At 39.5% G+C, this 16760-nt stretch overlaps 1 protein-coding gene across 4 annotated transcripts in view; it reads right to left on the bottom strand.

The window, feature by feature from the left end:
• Window positions 1–3183: 3183 nt before the first annotated feature.
• Rundc3b (RUN domain containing 3B) overlaps window positions 3184–16760 on the bottom strand; it is a 132749-nt gene continuing 119172 nt past the window's right edge. For 3 of the 4 annotated variants that reach the window (XM_006503578.3, NM_198620.1, NM_001347311.1), the window contains 2 exons: window positions 7632–7753; window positions 3184–5437 (listed from right to left, as the gene is read on the bottom strand). In XM_006503578.3, the coding sequence (XP_006503641.1) occupies window positions 5292–5437; window positions 7632–7753 (268 nt within the window). In that variant the 3' untranslated portion in view covers window positions 3184–5291. The remainder of the gene's footprint in view (window positions 5438–7631; window positions 7754–16760) is intronic. The other variant, NM_001359961.1, reaches the window with a different exon arrangement.

The raw sequence follows: 16760 nt of genomic DNA on the forward strand, positions 1-16760 counted from the left end.
AATAGAAATGAAAAATTATAAAAATTACAAGGTCATTTGATCAATTAAGTAAGACTAAATTTGCCAAAGTATTTTCAGACCCAGAATAATAAAACTAGAGAAAAAGAGAGCCATTATGATAGATACAAATGAAATTCAAAAGAATTACTAGGAGTGATCTTAAAAATATATTCTGTTAAATTGGAAAGATCTAAAATAAATGGATGAATGTTTAGATGTATATGACCTACAAAAATTAATCCAAATGAGATAAACAGATAAGAATTAATAGAGCTGATGCAGTAATAAAAACATCTGGATTAAAAAAAAAGCAGGCAAATTCAGCTTTGTCTTGTACAAATACACTACAAAGACATCAGAACTTAGAAAATACTTAATGACATTAGTTAGTTGTCTTTTGTGAAACTTTAAGCACTGAATAACGCAGTGAAAGAAAACACTAGGCCTAAGACTCAGGAATAAAATCTGGACCCTGTCTCTGGACACCAAGATGCAGAACACCTATAAAAAGCAAGTTGAGCCAGTCAGGTACCATGCTACCCAGTCAGACAGACCACACCAGAGAAGACCCCCCAGCCAGTGTCATGCAGGCCTGGCTGGGTAGTCCATGCCTTAGGCAATCCATGTCCAGTGAATGGGTGGGACATAACACTCCTGAGATGACACCAGAAACACAGAGGCCCCAGGCATCATTATGATGATGAGCAAGTAGTGGTGGAGAGACAGAGAGGGAGAGGGATGTTTGTACAGTGAAGGGAGGTAGAACTGCTGAGAGTGTGAAGAACAGCCTGATGAGGGTGGCTGGTGATGCCACCTGGGGTTATGGTGGGGTCCTGGCCCATGCTGCCAGCCAGGGCCATGTCTAAGTTCATGGACCTGCAACAGCAGGGGTCTATTCCCACCAAAGGCCAGGCGGATGTCCATAGTCTCCAACTGCAGTACTCAGGAGAAGGGGCCCCACATCTCACCCAGGGAGCAGAGCAAAGCTGGCCCTGGTTGCTGGGGGGTTGTGAGTGAGCTGGTCCTGGGGTGTAAGTGTGGGAGAGCTGGCCTGGCCACTTGTCTAATGTGTGGTGCTGTGGCAAGGGAGAGATGCCCTCCCCCACCTCACCACCTATGGAAGATGGGAGAGCTGGCCCCCAAGGTCATGAGAGCAGGAGAGCTGTCTCCGAGCAGTACTCAGCAGGCCCTCCTGGTCAGCACAGTAGAGCTGTCCTTGGTTGCAAGGGGTCACATGTAAGCCAGTCCCAAAGCATGAGAACAAGAGAGTTGGCACAGCCCCTTGCTGGGTGTAGTACTTGGGAGAGCAGCCCACACCTCAACTGGACAGCAGAGCTGGCCCTGCTGGGTTGGGATGAATCGGCACGAGGGCATGAGAGTAGAAGAGCTGGCTCTGCCTCTTGCTGGCTGCAGCATTGGGTGGGCTAGTCAGTGTTCTGCCAGAGAGCTCTCCCATGGTGGTTTCAGTATGGGGGAGCTGGTGTACTGACCAGCTCAGCTACAAGCCAGGCCCAAATCCAGGACTTTAACATTGACCCTCCCCAACATCTACCCCATCTATGAACTGTCGAAGAGTGCGAAAGGGCCAGTCCTGCAATCCAAAACTACAGGATCTCCATGACACAGGGCAGTGACAGGATATCCCAGAGGAGTCCCAGGGAGGCTCCAGTATTGATAGTATAACAGAAGCCAGAGTTCTGGAACCAGACCAATAGATGCACTGCAGAAAGCATTTGCAAGTAAAGCTGCTGAGACAAAAGGGTGTACTGTGGGATACACAGCTGCACAATACAGCTTCCACAATAAGAACAAAAGGGTGTACTGTGGGATACACAGCTACACAATACAGCTTCCACAATAAGAACAAAAGGGTGTACTGTGGGGTATACAGCTACACAATACAGCTTCCACAATAAGAACAAAAGGGTGTACTGTGGGGTACACAGCTACACAATACAGCTTCCACAATAAGAACAAAAGGGTGTACTGTGGGATACTCAGCTACACAATATAGCTTCCACAATAAGAACAAAAGGGTGTACTGTGGGGTTCATGGCTACAGAATACAGCTTCCACAATAAGAATTTTTTCATTTGGGGTAGATCTAATATATTTAAATGTTTTATTGTCTCTGGTTGCCTTTATCTTGTCAGAAAGAACAAAGAGCACTACTAAACTCATTTTATGAAACCATAATCAACCTGATACCAAAACTGCATGAAGACATAATAAAAAAGGAAACTATAGTCCAGTCTCCTTAATGAACATAAATCAAAAAAATCTGCAGAAAACACTTGCAAATTGAATGTGAAAACATAATTTGATTTGCAATTCTTACTGCAGATAGAACACTTTGCCAGATTGCTGAAACATGTCACCAGACTCTGAGGGCCACTGCCTTGTTAACAGGAAAAGGGCTTATACACAGTTTAGGCTGAGTTTAATAAAAAAAAAAAAAATCAGCTACTCTCTGCCGTGCCTGTATCTATGTTACAACACACAGTGGGGGAAGCCAGGAAATACACTGTTCGCTACATATCATGTATATAGATATGTAGACTGATACATACTGTGATGAGAAGGACTCTTTGGAAAGAATCCCCAAGTCCGTTATACATCAGTCCTGGTGCTCCTGGAGAGGTTCAAAAAAATGAATAAAGGAATATAGGAGACATCTGTTTTATACTCAGTGCCTTATATTCTTTACTACAAATTTTAATTACATCATATGGCCACATGATGGCAACATGTTAACATATTTCCAGGCCATGACTATAACCGTGTCCGGGTTTTGCCTGTAAACTACGAGTTGACTGGACTTTATCTTTCCCTCTACTCTTTGGTTCTTGAATTATAAGAAATTCAGAATATATCAGAATTTCTGTCAGTTTTATATTAGAGAGTTGTGATGTCACTAAGGGATAGGAATTTTTCAACTTCTCTCAGTTACTTGGGACCATTGTCCTATATGTAGTCAGTAACTCTCAAAATGTCATGTGCTATATAAGGAATATTTTAAAAGTATGTATAATATTCAATCTCAACAGAAGGGTTTTCTCCAATCATATCCATTAGTGTGTTGGATTTAATTAGTCCTCAATATTTATTCTATGTGCTGAAATGGAAGTTCAGTAAACACTTGAACCAGGTAACTATATTTGTCAAGGAAAAAGACCAGTACTGTATGGTTAAAAAAATCTTTAATATACATGCAACAAATATAGTACATCGAGGCAACAAAATACAGATGGAAAGATAGACATAGCCAGCATTCTTTGTGGAGTTCTGAAAAATAAACAGTACCACTGAAAATTAAAGACTGAGACACTGTTCACTCATGCAAGCGTTACAAACTGCCTGTAGCTCGAAACCAACTGCAGAAACTTGGGTTCCACAGTAGCAGATGAACTTTATATCAAGAGCTCCAATAATGGAGGGAAAGCCATGATCCTCAGGTGTCATGTCTCAGTCCGCAGTTCGCAGCAGGGATATGTCACAAACTAGTGCTTCTATCGGACAGATCTGAAAAAGTGTACCAACTGGGGAATCTTGTATTCCCTTCTACTTTATAAAAATGTATGAAAAGATCTTACCAAGGTTTTATATCTGAAAAATCATAAATGACAGGTGAGAGCAGGCCGTGGTGATAAAGCAGTAAACACTTTGACTTTCTTAGGAAAGTAGAGGTGCGCCCACGGCCAGCCTAAATTCCCAATGTTCTCATGACCATCTAAGTCCTCATGCAGCCTGCTGCAGGCCTGCTGTCTTTATTTGCTATTCCTGACACTACTTAAACGTGGCTTTGGCCACTGTACACTTAATATGGTGCACACAGATCAGAGAAGATGGAGGTGCTCTGTTTTAATGCATCAGCCTCAGGAAGAAATTGCTCAGTTTGTTCTGAGTCACCCGATGCAATGTCTGTCATGAGCTTGCAGGCCTCCTTTGCCCCAGAGATTAGTGTCTGCACTGCCTCACATGTGACACTGGTCATGTTACTATTGATTGATTCCACACCATGAGACTGCGCTCCAAGCACTTCCCAGAACCTCCCACCCCTACACTTTGGATAGAAGGAGTGAACCTGTGAGTTCAGCACTCCCCAGGAAGCTTTAGGAGGGATGCACTTCCTACTTGTCACAGCTGCTAAGTTTAAATATAAAAATCAACAGACAAGAGTGAGCACTGTGGCCCCTTCATGAAACAGTATAGGAAATGTCTTTGGCACACTTGTTTTCCTCCTAGGACTCACTATAGAATACACACTTCATACGTGTTTATTTTCAATAGGGTGGAATTTTTAGGGACACATGTAGCTGTTTTAAAAATTGTAAAAAAAAAAATTGAAACACAGCTCTTTTTAAAAAACCTGTTTTCCTACAGAAGTATAGTTTTGTTTTTTTTTAAACACTAAGATCAATTTGAAAAATGAGAAATCATGGCATAGTGGTAATGGCTATGAAACACCCAGTATGTAAGTCATTGTTGCACACAGGGAAAATAGCATTGTAGCTCCAATGTATATCCACAGTCAGACATCCTGGTTACTCTGCAGCTCTTTAAAAATCATTATCAAGTCATTCATTAAACTGGAAACTTCTGAGGTTAGTAACCCCTTGCCAACATTAGTTCTGAAGTTTGAAATGTTTCCAATGTCTTAGGCATACCTGGGAAAAGATGCTTTTCCTCCATACCTGACAAATTAAGTCAGCAACCGCCTAAAAAGGCACAATTCTACAAACTTTATGAAATGCTAAAAGTTGGTACCAACTGGTAAAAGGAAAGCTTAACGAGCCACTGTGTAGTTGTGGCTGGAGACTTCCCCTTACAGCATGGTACACAGACATCAGAGTGCAGGAAGTACTTCATGGAATTAGTTGCCTTTTGTGCAAATTTAACCACCAAATAAAGGAGCGAAAGAAACTGCTAAGCTTAAGTCTCTGGAGTAAAACCTGGACCTGGTCTCTGGACACCAAGACGCATTTAAACAAATATAAAAATTCAGCTGAATAACAACTATGTACAATTTATAATGAATTCAGACACTCTTTGAAAGATTTTTAAAGCCTAATCAACTTTAAACATCCTCAGTGACAAATGTAATATTTTAAAAAGAAAAATAGGGGACTACTATGCTTTTCCCTCAGAAATTTACATGGGCTGGACTAAAATCTCCAAACAACAAAATGTTACGCATGTACCAGAATATAAAATTTCAAAATCTCCCAGCAGCCAAACTTATGTAAACAGGATATTTACAATGCAGAAACTTTGGGTTTTTACGTAGTCTTTCAGGATGGAGTCAGGCCTGGGCTGGTTAGCTCCGTGGTGGGGCTTGCAAGGCAGTCGTTGGATTTTAGGCTTGTTAGGGACTTGTAACTTGCCACTGATGTCAGGGACCCACAGAGGCCAAGAAGTGAGGGGGTATCTTCTTTACCTGGACATTAAGACACAAGCACACAAGAGTAACAGTTTCATGAATCACTGCAAGACCAAAACCCAGGAGAAACTCCCAGAGCTTCTGGAGTAGTGACAATGTATCGATGCCGCTAAACCTATTTTACCCGGCAGCAGCTTCTAATACCTCCTCTAAGAATATTAGTGTTTTTATGTTTCTCGTAAAACATCTTGGTATGGTAGTTTGAGATAACGCATTTTGGAGTAAAAATGTAGTTTACCTTTTATTTACTGACTTATTTATTGTCTTTTTTTGACACCCTGGGTGTCCTGGAGCTCACTATGTTTGACCAGGCTGGCCTCACATTCAGAGATCACTGTACCTCTACCTCCCAAACTCAGGGATTACAAGCTTGTGCCACCACGCCTCTACCCCCTGTTTTTGAGAATATATTCACATTTTGTCACCCAGCAAAGAGAAAAGAATACTCAACTAAATAAGAGTAACTGTGGCCAAAGCAGGGAGAATGAGAATCCTGGACTTTCATTAAGAAGTGCGATAGAAACAAACTTACCCTCATCAGACATTACTCACTAGCTGACCATTGATTTTGTGTCTCCTGAGCACTGGGATCTGTGCTTTTAATTATAGCTCTGTTTCATAGTTTTATTTCTGGCGTGTGTGCCACAGTGTGTGTGGAAAGGCAATTCCCACTTTCCACTGAACATCTCCAATGAAGAGAGGACAGGAAGGAGTTCTAGAATTGTACACTCGTGACTTGCCTGAGTGATACGGTAAGTTTTCAGCAACCTCAGCTATATGAAACCCCATCTTAAAAAAAATAAAATAAAAGATTCTAAGACTACTATGAGCAACTAAACCTTTATTCTTTTTTACAGGTAGACAAGAGAAAAAGGCAATTAAAAAAAGTGTATGCTTAAAATCTAAAAGAAACTATTTAGAAACCTTAAAAAGAGAAATAGGGAAAATAAATTGGTTTATAATATAGTCCAAAAGAATGGCATACTTAGAAATAAATAATAAAATAATCAGATAATTAAAATTTTCTACCATATGTATCTACTCTGGAGAGACTAGACAAATGCTACTCTCAGGCTCAATGAAAGAAACCCTCCCTTATGGTGACTGGAGGTAATGCAGAGATCTGTAACAACAAAAGATGCTGAGAATAAAAAGAAGGGCTCGGCCCTGACTAAGACATTTGTACCACCACTTTTGTAATATTTTCAGAAGGGGGAGCACAAAACATGTAAGAACCAAAGGCCTGTGAAATGCCAACTTCTAAGCACAAACACGGTCTGAGCGACTGTGCCTACGTGCACTGGGCCCACACAACACTGGGGCTCCCTAACAGTCATAGTGAGGAAGGAGCTCCCAGTGCTCACGTCCTGCTGGGAAGAGAGTGAGAGGGGATAGCATCCAGTTGTATAGCCCCTGGGGAACACAGACAGACCACCTTAGTTAAACTCTGTGGGACACAAAACAAACAAGACTAATGAATATGAGGAAAAGATTTGTGAGGAAGAAGAGGGGCTTGCAGGTATGGGAGGGAAATGAGAGGCTGAAGGAAACCAGAATGCATTAAAACGTGTGTGACATGTCATGAACACAACTTAATTATTCTTAATGTTTATCTATTTGAATATGTGCATGTATGTACATATGTGGACATGTCTATAATCCCAGACTCTAGAGGCAGAGTTAAAAGGGTTACATGTTTAAAGCCAGGGTGGGCAAAATAATACTTTGTTCTTAAAGCCCAGATATGTTAAACTGCTCACAAATACCAATGTCATTTCCTTACTGTCTTAGGGTTCCTATTGCTGTGATGAAACACCATGAAAAGAAGCAAGTTGGGGAGGAAAGGGTTTATTCAGCCTACATTTCCACATCAGAGTTCATCATTGAAGGAAGTCCAGGTAGTAACTCAAAACAGGGCAGGAACCTGGAGGCAGGAGCTAATGCAGAGGCCATGGAGGGGTGCTGTTTACTGGCTTGCTCCCCATGACTTTTTCTTATAGAACCTAAGACCACTAGCTCAGGATGTTACCACCCACAATGGGCTGGGCCCTCTTCATCAATCACTAATTGAGAAAATGTCCCTAGGCTTGCCTACTGCCCAAACTTACAGAGGCCTTTTCTTACTGCAGTTCCCTATTCTCAAATGACTTTAGCTTGTGTCAAGTGGATGTAAAATCAGCCAGCACACTACCTTCACCAATGAAATTCAATGAGTCTTGCTTTCCATCTCCTTCTTGTGAGTGGCTGGGATCCAATGAGGCCTGAGAAAGGCTAACTTCTGCTGATAACTGGTCAAGGCTTTGGTAACTTTTACTGAAAATAAGGATAAAAAATTATTGTAATTTCTTCTCACAAAAGAGAATATCTTTTGATAAACATCAATGGTTTACAATGCATTAAAATTGTGACTAATTTTCTCATGCCTTCCCTAAATTTGCGTTTATTATGGTTTATGTGTGATTTCCATTATACTTTTCTCCTTACCTATTTTGGAAGCTTATCTAGTTTGTTCATTGAAAAACAGAAAAGAATAATTATTTTTCAAGCAAATCAACATTATCAAATTAATTATTTATTATTCAGACAACTAAAATAGGAACTTCTAATTAGGTTATTATAGTTTTAAAGTAGGAACAGAAAAACCTAAGGAATATTACCAATAAAGAAACAAATGGTATAATTTAATAATGACCTATCATTTCTAGTACTTCAGGATTCCTTAGCACCTTGATATACTCACTGACAGCTGATATTCAACAAAAACAATTATTATAAATCACTATAATGTAAAAGTTTTAAATTTTAGACTAATAAATATTTATTATATTAATATACCATCAAGATAATTAATCCCCTTCCCTGTTTTAAGACCTTTTGTATTATGCTAATTGCTTAGATTAATTATATCAGAGGATATTTCAGTTAGAAGTAAAAGGTTAACAAATGCTTACTATTAATCTTTCCTCAAATTCGGTTTTCAGGATAAGGCTAACAAAAAGATATATTCAGGTTTGGTGTCCTTTGCACTTCATGGAAAATTGGAATTGATCATCATTTACTAATAAAAGTGTCAGTGGACATAGGAAAGTAGGTTTTTCCAAGCTGAATGTCTTTCATTAGATATTCAGATCCTACATAAATCCACAGATACGTATTTTATAATAACATTTACAAGAAAGCACACATGAAGCAAATGATCTCCTTCATGGTTGTCTGCATATGTATAACATGGGTAGACCTGGTCTCAGATCTGCAAAGGGACATACATTAAAAATGCTGCAAAACGCTGGGCTTAGTGTGCATTGCCTTTAGTCTCAGCACTTGGGAGGCAGAAGCCAGTGGATTTATGTGAGTTCAAGGCCAGCTTGTTTTATATAGCAGGTCCACCTAGAGCTACACAGTGACATCCTGTCTCATGGAAAAAGTTTTGAATACTTATGCCCAGATATTGTCTTGTGCTAGCCTGGACTCCTAACTAAAATGAGGAGGAAATGGAAAAATATTTCTTTACTAAAAAGTAGATTGTATTTTAATAATAACAATTTGAAAATTATATTAATAATAACTAAACCATACCAACAAAAAGCGGAGTTAAATAAGTTTACTAAAATAGTAACTATTTTAAATTAGTTGGTATTTATTTCCCATCAATATTATTAAGATAAAATTTTATAGGCTTCCATAGTGATAGAATACATTTATCAGGAATCCATTTTGTGTGTCTCTGAAATGCAAAATGAGATGGCAGAATGACTTTACTAACAATTCAAACAGTACTCTCAATTTATAACGTCTCAAACGTTTGTATATAAAAACCCTTTATTTTAAATCAGTTCAATTTTGATAAAGCACATACTTAATGAGCTACATGCTATACAATAATTAAATGCACTTGGTACATGCTAAACCACAGTGCTATCCATTTCAATTATAGACATTTATGACTCACATGTGTACAAGTAAACACACACATATAAAACTTACTCAATATGTGAAAGTACCTTAGGGAATTAGACCATTACCTCTTTAACGCTGTTGAAAGGTCACATATAGCGTAAACAATCCTAGCCATTGGGCCTTGGACTGACCTGTTCTCCTAGCTACTTCACCTCCACTCTAGCATCAGAAGGAAAGATCTGCCTTCTTGTTTTAGTAGATCTTCTCAAAGAGCAGTTTCATTTGCTGAAACAGATCCTGAGAACGATATTCAATTATTCTGTTCGTGTAAATTTCACTTGGTTTTCATTAAAATCGTTCATCCTTAGTTATAGAGGACAGTAAAAACATGGGCTTTTGGTGTGTGTGTGTGTATACCTGTGCACAAATAGGCACCAGAGTAGGCCTTCACATATGTTTCTCTATAGACCTCTCCACCTTACTAGTAGAGACCAGCTTTCTCTCTGAAATGGGGGCTTGCTGTTTCAGAGAAACTGACTCTTGAAATCCCTCCCCACCCTATGCTTAGGGTTACAGATATAAGCAACCATGTCCAGTTTTCAACATAGGTGCTAGAGATCCAAACTTAGGCTCCCAGGCTTACAGACCAAGTACTTTTATCCACTAAGCCATTTTCCTAGCCTTAGAACACAGGACACTACTGAATAATTTTAGACATTTCATCACAAATTATTTTCTATGTTCAATTTGTAGAATTCATGCTTTTAAACTGGTGGATTGAGTTTCTGACACTTTTTCATCATAAAAAATGTGTTAACATTTTTAATTTAAATATTATATGAAGAAACATTTAAAAACAAGATACTCATAATCAAAAGGCAGAAATTTATTGAATCCTGTGGTATATTACAATAGCTTCCAGGCCTGCAGCTTACTAGAGGGAGAAAGTGTTGAAAGAGATCCTGAGGATAACGGCTGTGTGAGCTTCCCACATAGCTCAGGTCCAGAAGGACACTTGAAAATCCAAATTGAGGCTAAACCTTTTCTTTAGTTTTTCACAGTTAGCAACAATCCTTGAGTCTAACGTTTCTACTTAATCAAATGAAATGAAAGTAGAAACAGAATTTGGAAGCACTGATGTTTTAAAACAACAACAAATATTTCATCCTGAAATTAAACACTTTAATAATAAGACCTTATGATACACTCCACCTCCCTTATTGAAGATGAAGACAAACCTACCAACAGAAAGGAGACCAGCTTCCGATATTAAAGAATAGGGTTTAGATTATATAATCCTACCTAATTTCCATTAAGACTCATTCTCATAAATATTTGTAGGTTTGTAGTAAGCTGTCTATAGGAGCTGTCTCATTAAAAAGTCAAAGCTAAGTCCTGAGAATCCTAGACACAATAACATCATGGGATTGAAATGTATCCACAGAGGAAAGACAGGGAGAGAGGGACCTGAGAGGAGCAGAGAAAATGGGAGAGCGAGGGGAGGTGGGGGGAATGAGAATGAACATTAGAGATGGGTAATGAGAAGGGAGCCATCTTGGGTCCCTGATCCTTCAGAGACTAGTCTGCTCAGGTGAGAGTGTGGACTATAGAAGCTACACAGTTTCTGGTACAGGCAGAAGCAACACAGCTTCTTGGGCAGAACCAGTTTCAGGCTCCAGACATCCGGGAGCCTTCCCTGCCAGAGGAGAGGTGTCCACCTGGGAGGGCTCAGCCGGAGCAGGTAAGGGAGCCATCTTGGGTCCCAGATCCCTCAGAGACTAGTCTGCACAGGTGAGAGTTTGGACTACAGAAGCGACACAGCTTCTGGTACGGGCAGAAGTGACACAGCTTCTGGGACAGACCCCGTTTTGGGCTCCAAACATCCGGGCACCTTCCATGCCAGAGGAGAGGTGTCTGCCTGGGCGGGCTCTGACCACAGGAGCAGGTGAGAGAGCGATTTTGTGTCGAGTGTCCCTCGGAGACCAGTCTGTGCAGGTGAGCATAGAGACTGCAGAGACAACACATCTTGTGGGACAGTTCCTGTTTCGGGCCTTCATCTTCAGCCAGGTGGCAGGTCTGAACTCCAGATATCTGTGCACCTTCCCTGCAAGAGGAGAGCTTGCCTGCAGAGAATGTTCTGACCACTGAGAATCAAGAGACATCTAGACTCCCAGGTCTGCTGACAGAGGCTAAAAGAATCACAGGAGGAACAAGTTCCAACCAGAGACAACTATAACAAATAACTCCAGAGATTACCAGATGGCGAAAGGCAAACGTAAGAATCTTACCAAGACCATTCACCATCATCAGAACGCAGCACTCCCACCTCAGCCAGTCCTGGATACCCCAACACACCCAAAAAGCAAGATTCAGATTTAAAATCATATCTCATGATGCTGGTAGAGGACTTTAAGAAGGGCATTAATAATTCACTTAAAGAAATCCAGGAAAATACTGCTAAACAGGGAGAAGTCTTTAAAGAAATACGGGAAAACACAACCAAACAGGTGATGGAATTGAACAAAACCACCCAAGACCTAAAAAGGGAAGTAGAATAATAAAGAAAACACAAAAGGAGACAACACTGGAGAGAGAAACCCTAGGAAAGAAATCTGGAACCATAGATGCGAGCATCAGCAGCAGAATACAAGAGATAGAAGAGAGAATCTCAGGTGCAGAATATTCCATAGAGAACATGGGCACAACAATCAAAGAAAATGCAAAATGCAAAAAGGTCCTAACTCAAAACATCCAGGAAATCCAGGACACAATGAGAAGACCAAACCTATGGATAATAGGAGTAGATGAGAATGAAGATTTTCAACTCAAAGGACCGGCAAATATCTTCAACAAAATTATAGAAGAAAACTTCCCAAACCTAAAGAAAGAGATGCCCATGAACATACAAGAAGCCTACAGAACTCCAAATAGACTGGACCAGAAAAGAAATTCCTCCCGACACATAATAATCAGAACAACAAATGCACTAAATAAAGATAGAATATTAAAAGCAGTAAGGGAAAAAGGTCAAGTAACATATAAAGGCAGGCCTATCAGAATTACACCAGACTTTTCACCAGAGACTATGAAAGTCAGAAGATCCTGGACAGATGTTATGCAGACCCTAAGAGAACACTAATGCCAGCCCAGGCTACTATACCCAGGAAAACTCAATTGCCATAGATGGAGAAACCAAAGTATTCCATGATAAAACCAAATTCACACATTATCTTTCCATGAATCCAGCCCTTCAAAGGATAATAACAGAAAAAAACCAATACAAGGACTGAAACCACGCCCTAAAAAAAGCAAGAAAATAATCCTTCAACAAACCTAAAAGGAGACAGCCACAAGAACAGAATCCCAACTTTAACAACAACAACAAAAAAAAAAAAAACCCAGGAAACAACACTTACTTTTCTTTAATATCTCTTAACATCAATGGGCTCAATTCCCCAGTAAAAAGACATACAGACTGTCTTGTTTGTTTTTCTACACAAACAGGACCCAACATTTTGCTGCTTACAGAAAACCCACCTCAGGGATAAAGACAGACACTACCTCAGAGTAAAAGGCTGGAAAACAATTTTCCAAGCAAATGGTCTGAAGAAACAAGCTGGAGTAGCCATTCTAATATCTAATAAAATCGACTTCCAACCCAAAGTTATCAAAAAAGACAAGGAGGGGCACTTCATACCCATCAAAGGTAAAATCTACCAAAAGGAACTCTCAATTCTAAATATCTATGCTCCAAATGCAAGGGCAGCCACATTCATTAAAGAAACTTTAGTAAAGCTTAAAGCACACATTGCACCTCACACAATAATAGTGGGAGAATTCCACACACCACTCTCACCAGTGGACAGATCCTGGAAACAGAAGCTAAACAGAGACACATGGACACTAACAGAAGTTATGAAACAAATGGATTTAATAGATATCTACAGAACATTTTATCCTAAAACAAAAGGATATACCTTCTTCTCAGCACCACATGGTACCTCCTCCAAAATTGACCATATAATTGGTCACAGAACAGGCCTCCACAGATACAAAAATATTGAAATTATCCCATGCATGCTATCTGATCACCATGAACTAAGGCTGATCTTCAATAACAACATAAATAATAGAAAGCCAACATTCACGTGGAAACTGAACAACACTCTACTCAATGATTCCTTGGTCAAAAATGAAATAAATAAATAAATTAAAGACTTTTTAGGATTTAATGAAAATGAAGCCACAACATACCCAAACTTATGGGACACAATGAAGGCAGTCTTAAGAGGAAAACTCATAGCCCTGAGTGCCTCCAAAAAGAAACTAGAGAGAGCACACACTAGCAGCCTGACAGCACACCTAGAAGCCCTAGAACTAAAGGAAGCAAATTCACCCAAGATACGTAGACAGCAGGAAATAATCAAACTCAGGGGTGAAATCAACCAAGTGGAAACAAAAAGAACTATTCAAAGAATCAACCAAACCAGGAGCTGGTTCTTTGAGAAAATCAACAAGATGGATAAACCCTTAGCCAGACTAACTAAAGGGCACAGGGACAGTATCCTACTTAACAAAATCAAAATTGAAAAAGAAGACATAACAACAGAACCTGAGGAAATCCAAAACATCATCAGATCCTACTACAAAAGGCTATACTCAACAAAAGTAGAAAACCTGGATGAAATGGACAAATTCCTAGACAGATACCAGGTACCAAAGTTAAATCAGGATCAGAGTAACGATCTAAACAGTCCCATTTCCCCTAAAGAAATAGAAGCAGTCATCAATAGCCTCCCAACCAAAAAAAAAAAAAAAAAAAAAAAAAAGCCCAGGACTATATGGGTTTAGTGCAGAGTTCTATCAGACCTTCAGAGAAGACCTAATTCCAACTCTTCTCAAACTATTCCACAAAATAGAAGCAAAAGGTACTCTACCCAATACATTCTATGAAGCCAGAATTAATCTGATACCTAAACCATACAAAGATCCAACAAGGAAAGAGAACTTCAGACCAATTTTCCTTATGAATATTGATGCAAAAATACTCAATAAAATCCTTGCAAACCAAATCCACGAACACATTAAAACGATCATCCATCCTGACCAAGTAGGCTTCATCCCAGGGATGCAGGGATGGTTTAATATGTGGAAATCCATCAACGTAATCAACTATATAAACAAACTCAAAGACAAAAACCACATGATCATCTCGTTAGATGCTGAGAAATCATTTGACAAAATCCAACACCCATTCATGATAAAAGTCTTGGAAAGATCAGGAATTCAAGGCCCATACCTAAACATAATAAAGGCAATCTACAGCAAACCAGTAGCCAACATCAAACTAAATGGAGAGAAACTCGAAGCAATCCCACTAAAATTAGGGACTAGACAAGGCTGCCCACTTTCTCCCTACCTATTCAATATAGTACTTGAAGTTCTAGCCAGAGCAATTCAACAACCAAAGGAGATCAAGGGAATACAAATTGGAAAGGAAGAAGTCAAAATATCACTATTTGCAGATGATATGATAGTATATAGAAGTGACCGCAAAAATTCCACCAGAGAACTCTTAAACCTGATAAACAACTTCAGTACAGTAGCTGGATATAAAATTAACTCAAGCAAATCAATGGCCTCTCTCTACACAAAGAATAAACAGACTGAGAAAGAAATTAGGGATACAACACCATTCACAATAGTCACAAATAATATAAAATATCTTGGTGTTACTCTAACTAAGGAAGTGAAAGATCTGTATGATAAGAACTTCAAGTCTCTGAAGAAAGAAATTGAAGAAGATCTCAGGAGATGGATAGATCTCCCATGCTCATGGATTGGCAGGATTAGTACATTAAGCTATCTTGCCGAAAGCAATCTAGAGATTCAATGCAACCCCCATCAAAATTCCAATTCAATTCTTCACTAAGATAGAATGGGCAATTTGCAAATTCATCTGGAATAATGAAAAACCTAAGATAGCAAAAACTTTTCTCAACAATAAAAGAACCTCTGGTGGAATCACCATGCCTGACATTAAGCTTTACTACAGAGCAATTGTGATAAAAACGGCATGGTACTGGTACAATGACATACATGTAGATCAATGGAATAACATTGAAGACCCAGAAATGAATCCATACATCTATGGTCACCTGATCTTTGACAAGCGAGCTAAAACCATCTAGTGGGAAAAAAGTCAGCATTTTCAACAAATGGTGCAGGCACAACTGGCGGTTATCATGTAGAATAATGCCAATTGATCCATTCCTATCTCCTTTGTATAAAGCTCAATTCTAAGTGGATCAAAGACCTCCACCTAAAACCAGTGACACTGAAATTTATGGAGGAGAAAATGGGGAAAAGCCTTGATGATATGGGCACAGGGGAAAAATTCCTGAACAGAACAGCAGTGGCTGTGCTAGAAGATTAAGAATTGACGAATAGGACCTCATAAAATTGCAAAGCTTCTGTAAGGCAAAAGACTCTGTCAATAAGACAAAAAGACCACCAACAGTTTGGGAAAGGATCTTTACCAATCCTACATCTGATAGGGGACTAATATCCAATATATATAAAGAACTCAAGAAGGTGGACTTCAGAAAATCAAATAACCCCATTAAAAAATGGGGCTCAGAGCTAAACAAAGAATTCTCACCTGAGTAATATGGAATGGCTGAGAATCACCTGAAAAAATGTTCAGCATCCTTAATCATCCGGGAAATGCAAATCAAAACAACTGTGAGATTCCACCTCACACCAGTCAGAATGGCTAAGATCAAAAATTTAGGTGACAGCAGATGCTGGCAAGGATTTGGAGAAAGAGGAACACTCCTCCATTGCTGGTGGGATTGCAAGCTTGTATAACCACTCTGGAAGTCAGTCTGGAGGTTCCTCAGAAAATTGTACATAATACTACTGGAATATCCAGCAATACCTCTCCTGGGCATAAACCCAGAAGAAGTTCCAACTGGTAATAAGAGCACATGCTCCACTATTTTCATAGCAGCCTTATTTATAATATCCAGAAGCTGGAAACAACCCAGATGTCCCTCAACAGAAGAATGGATACAGAAAATGTGGTACATTTACACAATGGAGTACTACTCAGCTATTAAAAACAATGAATTTATGAAATTCTTAGACAAATGGATGTATCTGGAGGATATCATCCTTAGTCAGGTAACCCAATCACAAAAGAAGTCATCAGATAAGCCTGGTGGTGGTGGTGGCACACGCCTTTAATCCCAGCACTTGGGAGGCAGAGGCAGGCAGATTTCTGAGTTCGAGGTCAGCCTGGTCTACAGAGTGAGTTCCAGGACAGCCAGGGCTACACAGAGAAACCCTGTCTCAGAAAACCAAAAAAAAAAAAAAAAAAAAAAAACAAGTCATCAGATATATACTCATTGATAAGTAGATA

The sequence above is a fragment of the Mus musculus genome, chromosome 5 (assembly GCF_000001635.26).
Source record: "Mus musculus strain C57BL/6J chromosome 5, GRCm38.p6 C57BL/6J".
Lineage (NCBI taxonomy): Eukaryota > Metazoa > Chordata > Mammalia > Rodentia > Muridae > Mus > Mus musculus.